General features: G+C 33.8%; 1 protein-coding gene across 1 annotated transcript in view; it reads right to left on the reverse strand.

Annotated features, from left to right (window-relative positions):
* LOC119828746 (zinc carboxypeptidase-like) overlaps positions 1-3644 on the reverse strand; it is a 5878-nt gene extending 2234 nt beyond the window's left edge. The window contains exons 1-5 of the mRNA XM_038350989.1: positions 2633-3644; positions 2064-2475; positions 1548-1668; positions 802-1022; positions 179-263 (exon numbers count right to left, since the gene is read on the reverse strand). Coding sequence (XP_038206917.1) covers positions 179-263; positions 802-1022; positions 1548-1668; positions 2064-2475; positions 2633-2916 — 1123 coding nt within the window. The 5' untranslated portion in view covers positions 2917-3644. The remainder of the gene's footprint in view (positions 1-178; positions 264-801; positions 1023-1547; positions 1669-2063; positions 2476-2632) is intronic.
* Positions 3645-10412: the final 6768 nt, after the last annotated feature.

Raw genomic sequence — 10412 nt, forward strand, 5'->3', positions numbered from 1 at the left:
TTTTTAATGTGTTATGTGACATCATTATTATCTATTATTATTATTGCTATATATTTGATGGCGTCGGCGTATATATATTATTATTATATATGATGGCGTTGTTTTTGAGGTAAACAATTACAAATAAACTATTTCGCAATATAAGTTAATAATAATTAAAGTAGATTGTCATACGTACAAAGAGTATCATGCGCGACGCCATATCTATAAACAGTCCCGAAACGTTGTCTTAACTTGGCTGCACCTCTGGCTGCTATTTCAAACTGAAATTCAATGCAATTCCTCGATTACCAGCATAGCAACGGGAGTATGTTCGTTTCAGAATATTAACTGAGAACAGGATCTAATCTAAGTAGGTCATTATATAAATAGAGCTTCCTCTGAATTGTTTAAGACGGGCAATTCCTAGAGAATAGAATTTAATTATGGTTGGTACTTGAAGCGTTCAATAATGAACGTTATGGTTTTGTGATTAATGAGTAAAATATAAAAATACTGTTTTGTGAACACGATAAACTTGGTAAAAGGTCCTATAGATCTGCATTTTTGCATTTTATAGTGGTTACTGATACTGATAGGTCGATTTTTATTAGAAATTAGCCTGCCTTGCTTAGCCCAGACAGTATTTTTGTTAGCCTCTACCGGGGCAAAATCTGAAACAGCTCATAGATAATACTAAATTAGCACTACTCACTCCCACTGCGTAGCCCAATTTATAAAATAAAAGTACATTAAATTGCAAATCAAAACACGCATAGAAGAATCGAAATAAAATGTTTCATACAAAAATACTACTATTACCATATCGCCATAATTTTCCGCCGTTAGAATGTCCACGCCAGTAACATTGCTATATGGTACGACAATCAGTTGAGTGAAAGAATGGAAGGAATAGTAATAGATAAATTTCCCTTGACCATTAATATTCTTCACATAATTCACAATAGCCACTGTTTCTGGTTCAGATGCTGGTGCTAATCCCGCGAAGGTTGTTGAGCAGGGGTTATCTGATGCTCCAGTTGCTGAAATGAAATGGTTCTAAGTATATTTATATAACAATTGGCCTTTGTCGTCGGAAGATTACAATCAAAAGATCAGGTTTTCCGAGATAGCGTTTTTCGGTTACCTGCACATTATTTGAATTAATATTGCTCTGCAGAGGAATCTGTAATATTCCAAATCAAAAAGTTATAATATCAGCTAGCCCGGACATACTATCACCCGGACTAACAGTATGGGAATAATTCTCAATCTATGAATTGACAACATTTATTCTAATCAATTATTCTCCTTCTTTGAAATATCAACACCATAACAGTTGTAATAATTTTCCTACAAAAGATATAATGGCAACAGTCAAAATACTCCGTGTCGACATTTTCAGAGGTGATTAATTTTTTTCTTAGTATTGACTTAATATGACCAAACTTTTCCTTTAAAGCATATAATTGCAACAGTCAAGGTACTTGGCATTGACTTTTTAAAAGACAAGGAATTTTTTTACCTAACATTGGCGTCATAACAAAGTCATTATAAAATAATCTTACACATCCAAACGAAATCAAAATTTCTGTTCAAATCAACGCCATTGCTTAAATCATCAGCTACGCCAGATGAAGCGCAAGATGTAAAGTTCCTTGTTCCACGATTTTTCCTCCACATTCTGTTCTGAAAACACGCACAATATATCAATATTACAAATACGAGAGAAGTCTTTTTCACAAAACCAAACGTCTTTTCTACAAAACGAAACCACTGCAACGATCTGGATGACATTTAGTACCAAGATTTTAGTTTTATCCCGGACATCTTACGGGAACGTATTCGTTCGACAGTGTTAGGAAAGTCACGGGCAAAAAGCTAGCTACAAGTGTAGTAAAATTCAAAGAAGATAAGTTCAATTTAAAGGTTAGAAATTTGAGTAGTGTGAAGAGACCAGATTTGAATTTTAAATCGGTAGGCACATTTTAACTTATTTTTTACCTTCTTATGACCATAGATCTAATGATCATAGATAATAAACATTAAAATCTTACAATCCAATAGATACATCATATACTTACATGTGTGAATGTATAAACATATCCATCAGGGTTAACTACAGGAAACACGTGCCATTCTATATCCTCTGCTAAACTTCTTACAGCTGGATCACTACTAGTCAAAAATTCTTTAACGATCCAAGTAACTGTAGCTGGTGATATCCACTCCCTTGCGTGTAGTGTACCTTCCAGCATACCAATAACTTTGTCCTTTCTGTCTGGTTTGTAATTGATTACAATACCTTTAATCTCTCGGTTTTCAAACGATCTACCCATTACTACTGTTTTAACTATATTTGGATAAGAAGCAGCTACATCATCGAGCCATTTGTATATTTCATCTAGATTATGATATCTGTCCCATGTCATATCTAGAAATGAACTGCCAGTTCTTGAGTTTCTCTTCACTGGCTGTAGCTGATCATCAATAACTCTGAAAAAATAACATGATACTAGTAAAACAATACCATATTCTGAATTTTAACTATTTCAGTTACCACTAGTAGTATTTAAAGAAATCACTGCCAAATTGGAAAAGCCGTAAATTACTTTAAAATATTAATTTTAAATATAAGTTATTACAATCGTACCTTTGCATGTCACTAATTAATTCTTCAGTGCCTATATTTGTACGGACCATTTCGTTTTTGAAATCGTCAATTTTATTTGGTGGTACCATTATCCTTGCTTCGTAGTTGATATGCACTTGGTCGTCCCACAGTTGTCCAATGCCATTTTTTTGTAAATCTTTAACAACATCCACCTCATCTTGAGTCCTAGGAATTATTTTGTACACTTTATAACCTTCAAACGTTTGTTTTATAGCTGAGGCTGCAAGAATTGTTGCAAATAGAAATATAAGATAGGTCTTCATTGTTAAGAACCTAGTATTACTGTAAGACTCAAAGCTATTTGGGTTTGGCTATCTTATCGTAAAGTATTTATTGATAATTTCGGGATTTAATTTTGATAGTACTCATTGTGTGTTTGTCGCATAATTGGTCAACTCGACTTACTCATGATATATTTGTTTGTAAGCATGATGTTTTAGTTTGTCTGAAATGTTTTTTATGAATATTGATATACCTGCTAATGTATAATATAGTACTGACATAACACGCTATGTTCTTGATAAAGTCGGTCGTAATTTTTATTCTCTCCAATAGTTTAAAAGTAACTAGCGTTTCGCTCGCGGCTTCATCCGCGTAGTCAACAGAAAAGGTAGACAGCCGAAGGATTTTAGCCGCATATTTCAAGTTTCCGTAGATTTCCTGCATTGAATACTATTATGTCCATTCTGCGGACGTTTGTACTAACTTTTATCCAAATTAGTTCAGTGGTTTAGGTGTGCTGAGGAGGCGTATAGACAGAGTTCCTTTCCTGTACAAAATCATTTCTCAGTATGAAAGACAATATATACACTATAATTATAATATCTATATCAAAGTTTCATGACACCCTATTCAAAACACGTTTTACTCATAATCATAAATTTATTCATCAATTTTCTCGAAATTACGCGTCAATTTCTAAGCGAATTTATTATCATGGACTTCATAATGGAGCTATCAAAAATAAATCATTTTCATCAATGCGTTTTAGTACAATACCTGTTGTGTGCGTATCGTAAAGGTGTTTCAGACAAGCGAAAGAAGCTGAAATATTAAGATTATTATAATAGTGTTATAGTTGAGTCATTTTAAGGAGCCGGATTTTTACAGTTTGAGTAGTTTATAAAAAGAATACAGATAATATATATTTATGGAAAATATCAGCTATTCTTTATAATAACATAACTATATATTAAACTATTATATCATATTCAGTGTATAAAATATAGAACACATCAAAGAAAATAGAATAGAAAATAGAATTTCATTGTGGGAGTCGAGCACGCTTCGGCACGAATTGGGCCAGCTCGCACCGGGGAAGTACCACACCCCCACAGAAAACCGGCGTGAAATAGTGGCATGCCACTGTGTTTCGTACGGTGAGTGGGGGAGCCGGAGGCCCGTTTCCTTTTCCTTACCCGTCCTAGTCCATTCCTTCTTTCCAGTCGTTAATCCTTTCCTTTCCCTAACCCCATTAAAGCGGGCAGCGCATTCACGGAGGTACTACCTTTGCGAATGTTTATGGGCGGTGGTGATCGCTTACCATCAGGCGAACCACCAGCTCAGCTGCCCGCTATGACATAAAAAAAAAAAAAAAAAAAAAAAAAAAAAAGAAAACAACATTAATTTGAAGGGTTACTTAAAGAGCGATATCAGTATAATAATAATGAGAAATGAAAGCTTTTAAATAATTAGTTTTGTTTATGGATTAACAATTTTAATATATAATATGCTTGAAACGAGAAAATAACTAATATAAAAAATTTCATAATATAGTTTACTAAACAAATAAATAAATAAATTATTCCCAATACTATTAATACATTTTAAGTGATATTTCCTGTAAATGGGCGGATAGGATAATCACATAATAGATATATCGAATTTCATTAACTTTTCTTGTTTTCACAACTATTGATACCATTTCTAATACTATTGATAGCTGTGGCTGGTAAACGAGTCTCATATGACGCACCTCAACGGGCGTAAGATCGAAATAATTTACGATCGCTCGGGTAGCGCTTAATCAGTACATTGTGAGTCGAATATAATAGCACCATTGTCTTTGTATCGTGATCGTGTAACTTATACGGCGTGGATTTAACATCATTTATGTCATTTTCAATTTAAATTCGGCGCATATTTTTAGGTTCTGGTTGAATTTCAAGAACTGCTTTGATGTTTTGTGTTTCGTGCTAATTAAAATCTTCTGCGTGCTGTAGTTCCATCATGATAAGTATGTCTGTTTGCAAAGGTTTAGAGAGCGCATGGAAAGTGTTTTTTTTTTGTTTGTTTTAATATCGTTAGTACGTTTTTCAACTGTGTCATTATGAAATGAATTGTTCGTTATGCTATCCATGACCGTTTGGAAATTCTGAATCTCACAGTGCAAATATTCAATCGTTGAAATAAACGTTATATTAAAGGTTTTTGATATTATCGTCACTTTTTCCGTGTGATTGCCGGTCCGTACTACACAATCAGGCGCTTTTCATAACGCTTAAAGACCTGCATCATTCTTTAGTCTCCTAACAATCTCCAGATACAAAACTCTCATGATGAAACCGTTGCGCTTGTGAATGTAAACAAGCGTTATTAGTATAATAGTAATAATAGTTTATTTATAATAATAAATTATGTGTGTTAAGTGAATTAGTTACCTATGATAAGGTGTCTTAAGACCTACTGTTTCCAAATAAAAATTATGTTTGTGGTGGATTGTCTATTTAACGAAGCAGTAATGACAAATATTTATTTTGAGTACAGCCGAAGTTGCGGCGATTAATAATCATTTAATTCTCAACCGACTTTAAAGAAGGAAGTTTTACAATTCGAATATATTTTTTTATGTCATCGTCGGCAATGGAGCTGGTAGGTCGCCTGATGGTAAGCGCTACCACCACCCATGAACATTTGGATCTGCAATTGACCTTACGGCTCTACAAATGGATTGCCGTCTTCAAACCGGAAGGGATTAAGAAAGGATTGACGAGAGGAATAAAGGAAAGGACTGGGAATGGGAAGGAAAAGGATATGGGCCTCCGGCTCTCCCACTCACCGAACAAAATACAGCAGTACGCTATTTCACGCCGGTCTTCTGTAGGGGTGTGGTACCTCCCCTGGTGCGAGCTGGACCAATTCGTGCCGAAGCGTGCTCGACTACCACATACAAACATATTTATTTAATTATGAAATAGTATTTTTTTGGGATTGTCACCTCAGAATTTTCGATTTATGTGAACCGATTCGAAGACTCCTTAAGAATTTGAAAGCTGTTGCTTTGTGGGACCAATAGATCAATGTTCTGACGATACTGGTGGTTTGTTTATAAACAATAATTATACTGTAATAGCATACAGGAATAAATAAAAGTAAGATAGACATTAAACAGCGTTAATTATAATATAAGTATATCGTTAAGGTTTACGAGGGGCTCGCACTTCGATCTCTTTTATATTCGCACGTTTTCCCCAACATAAAGAAAACGAAAGGCGTTTTTAATATTTGAGATTATAATTAAAATACCTATTTGGCGGGAATGTAAGAGACTGTGTTACCAGGGTATTGTTTTCTTCGAAATTTAGGGAAATATTGAGAGGTAAAGAAAAGCTAATAAACAGGACATGGCGGTATTTTATAACAGTAAAAATGTTTGCATCGTGGTACCTGATTTTCTTATCATCAGAAATAATATGTAAAGTTACATAACTTATTAGTAAATTACATCATTATAATATTAGAAATGCAATGACTGAGAGAAACATAAACCGGAGGTTTGCCAAAAGGTTTTACTAATAATATTATATACAAGGCTTAATCTCAGTTTATTTGATTAATTTAACGCTTTAATGTCAAGGGACTGCTGGTCCCAATCGTTTATGAGGAAGGCTATTGGATCACAGCTAGGATAATAAATGAAATCGAGATCAAACCGAGAACCCATGGTACTGTCAGGTGTGAAGACCCCAAACCTATTACAAGGCTCGACTACGTTTTATGACGTCATTGTTGGTTCTAAACGTAATTACCCGCGCTTCGGTTAAGAACGCGGAAAATTTAAAGAGAGCAAAAAATGAATCATTTACGTTCGTAAATAGGTGCTTCGCAGCCTCAGGCCGTTAGGCAGGAATTTGTAGGAATATCTTGTTACAGCCGTGATTTGTCTGAAGCGCCTTAATGCGAGCTGTATTCATTGTGAAATGTTTCACGAATCTTTTTTAACTCGTCGTTTGGGGTTTTCATGCTTAGCTTTGCGTCGTTTCAAATTGTCTGCTTAGATTTGATTGACCAATCTGCGCGGAAAGATGACATTGAAGCGTTATAAAAATCTGTCGCGAAAATTTCGCTTGCGCGATTCAGAAACCTGTCGCTACAGGTCCTCTTTTTGCTGGCGGTTTTCCACTTTTCTTCTTCCACAAATCTATTTATGTTTCAGGAAACAAGAATTGTTGGAATTACGTCGCATCACAGCTGTTACTATGTGGACACATGCTCCCTGGAGAGGAAGAGAGAACTTTCCTTAGTAACTAAATATTTTCTTGTTCACGTAGCCATCGTGGAATTAACTGTCCTTTATCTTGAAAAGTTTCACCAATTATGTATTCAGAATGCTGTAAAACGACAATTTGACTTGTTTACAGAGAGGTATAATACCACATTAATACTACGAATGCGTTTGTTCGTCTTTTTTTACGTCGTAATAAAGGGATTTTATGGCTAAAGATATTAATGAGGCTAGAGGGACATAGGAAACTTTTTACGGGATAAAAAATTTCTTTACCATTAACTTCTTCTTTAAACTTAACATTCTAATTCTTTAAACTCTCTATCAATCTCCTAGTTAGCCATTTATATCCTACTAATACCATAAAAGAGAATGTAAGAATGTAGGGATGTTTGTTACTTTTTTACACGAAAACCACTAAACGGATTTTGATGAAACTTAGCAATGATGTAGCTCACGCATCAAAAAAACATGAGCTATAGATGGTTATTGCCTTTGCCTGTGGATTCGACAGCAGGTGAAACCCAACGCAACTAATAAAGAATAAAAATACATTACAAATTTCAAATTATAAAAAATCAAACCATACTCGATTTCATTATAACCTCACTTCCAAGAAATGAGAAAATTCCAACACACGACGACAGTAAAGCGCAAATCAATTACAATACTCAATTAAAACGTGCAATATCCCCCGATATCCCGATCGTTTCACAATCGAAAAATTACAAAGAGAAATGTATCGAATCGCTTCACACAAAAAGGAAGCCAGACTTGTCTAACCCCACACTTTTTATTCTATCCGGGCCAACGTTGAAACCACTGTAATCGCATTTGAAAGACAATACTTTGTGCATGCTACAACTGCATCATGTTATGTAAAATATGAAAAAAAATGTGCCTTTGTATGGTGGGGAGGATACAAGGAGGATACAACTGGAGATGTTTTAATATTGCTCTTTTATGGTAGTTTTTTTATCAGTATAATTACACAATAGAAGTACAGAAATATAAGATACTGTTTTAATACGATTCTTCAATCACTGACACGAGAAAGAATCAGATATATCTTGTATGACTTTTCAATAAAAATTGCAACTTTTATTTGAGATTTCATTATCTTACAACATTATAATACTAGTATAAGTAAAGAAAAACTAAAAACACGTTTATAAATTCACTAAGAAATCTTTAGAAAGTACTTTTTAATCGTCATAGCATAGTTTTAACACTTACCACATTCGGAAGGCAGCGTCTACAGAGAAAAGACGACACGAAACTCTGTAGTTGCTCTTTTAAGTCATGTGTTGATTAAAAAAATAAGTAATGTTTAATACATTACTTATTTTTTTAATCAATACATTTTATTTCACATCGATAATTATCTCCAATATTGTTACTAGCTTTTTCCCGCAGCTTCACACGCGTTAAATTCGGGTTAGATGTTATTATACATAAACCTTCCTCTTGTATCACTCTATCTATTTAAAAAACCCAATCAAAATGCGTTGCGTAGTTTTAAAGATTTAAGCATACATAGGGACAGTGAAAGCGACTTTGTTTTATACTATGTACTGAAGATGTGAATATATATTTATATTGTACAAGTATATACATTACATTAACAAACATTATATAAGAGATTTTAAACACAGATTATAAAGGCAAAATCAATAAATTCACCTTTACAACAGTGTGGCGGAATGCGTTTAATATTTTGCCTTTTCACAGTACCGCGGGTGTAGGCATTTTGTCTTTAATAGTGATGTACAGTAACCATCGATATCGATAAAGGCCGGCTTAGCTTTACGCGGTAAAATGCACAAATTACGACGCTGGGTTAACCAAGTGTAAAACGGCTTAGGTAAATTTTGAATATCGTTTGTTGTTGTTATCATTTTGTAACTTTATAGTGATATTAAAAGTATTCAGTGTGAGTTTTTTTGCCATAAATTTTAGCCTTTATGATTAAACGAAAACAACAATACATTACGTGAAGCGTGAACGTATACAAAGCAATATTTTTCACATAATTGTAAACTTGAATAGCGGCATGAAGTTCAGGTTTCGCGTTTAAAAATGAAAACATATACATTTAAGTTATTTAATTATTAACATATTAAATATATTATGTATTTAGTTATTTATCCACCCACTTCTCTGCATGCAACGCATTCAAACTAAAACACTAGGTGGTATCTACTTGTACAACATCTATAAATTAGCTAGAAATTTTATCGATATTAACATCACTAACGTGCGATAAGAAAGCAGACGGCAAAACAAAAGCCCTATCGACGCGAATTTCAACAGTATCCGCGCGGCGCGTAAATCACGCACGTCCGCCATATTGTTTATTCTCAGCGTGCTGTACTGTCGATAGATTTGTTCTTTTTTCAAAACGATGTTATCGACAACGCTCAGATTGTGTACTACACTATTATGCACCTGTTTCGGTCTTGTTTTAGAAAAGTCTAGCTTTAATTTAGTGCTGGTGACGTCGTAAAAATAATAAAGTATCTTGCGCTTTTATCAGTAATCCGTCGGTTAAATGCAGGGCTTTCGATTTAAATTTTTACTTTAAGGGATCCTTTTGAAACGAAATATTACGAATAATGTGATATGATGAGTAAATGTATGTAGCATACAACATATAGCACTCAGCGAATGCTTATTCAACGGTGATTTTTTTTTTATAATCAGTCTAGTAGTTCCTAAGAACAGCACGTCGGAAGGAAGAAGTTTTTATAATTTACCTTTACTAGCTGCGCCCCTCAGTTTCATCCGAGTAAGTCTGTATCCCGCAGGAATATCGGTATAAAAAGTTGCCTATGTATATTATTTTTTATATTTTTTTTTATGCAAACTATACATGTAACGCTTTGGGGTAAATCCAGTTTATTACTTGTTACTATATGAATACATAAATAAATGTAAAAATGAATCGAAATTGCAAATTAACCTTTGAACCTGTTGAATATAACGTTGAAAACACATTTTAATAATATTTTGAAGATACATAGGTAATATTATAATTATTTGATACACAAGTTATTCTTAACATCGCTTTAAACAAAAAGTGAAACAGATTAAACGTTTTTAAATAGACGAAAAGCATTTTCTTCAAGGAAACAATAATATATTACCGTATTATCGGTTCTAAACGTTAAATGCAATCGAAAAAGCAAGAAAATTCGCGACAAAAAGGACAATAAGTCAAAAAGGACAATAAGTCAGAGAGGAAATTCAATTATT

Source organism: Zerene cesonia, chromosome 8 (assembly GCF_012273895.1).
Source record: "Zerene cesonia ecotype Mississippi chromosome 8, Zerene_cesonia_1.1, whole genome shotgun sequence".
In the NCBI taxonomy this organism is placed as follows: Eukaryota; Metazoa; Arthropoda; class Insecta; order Lepidoptera; family Pieridae; genus Zerene; species Zerene cesonia.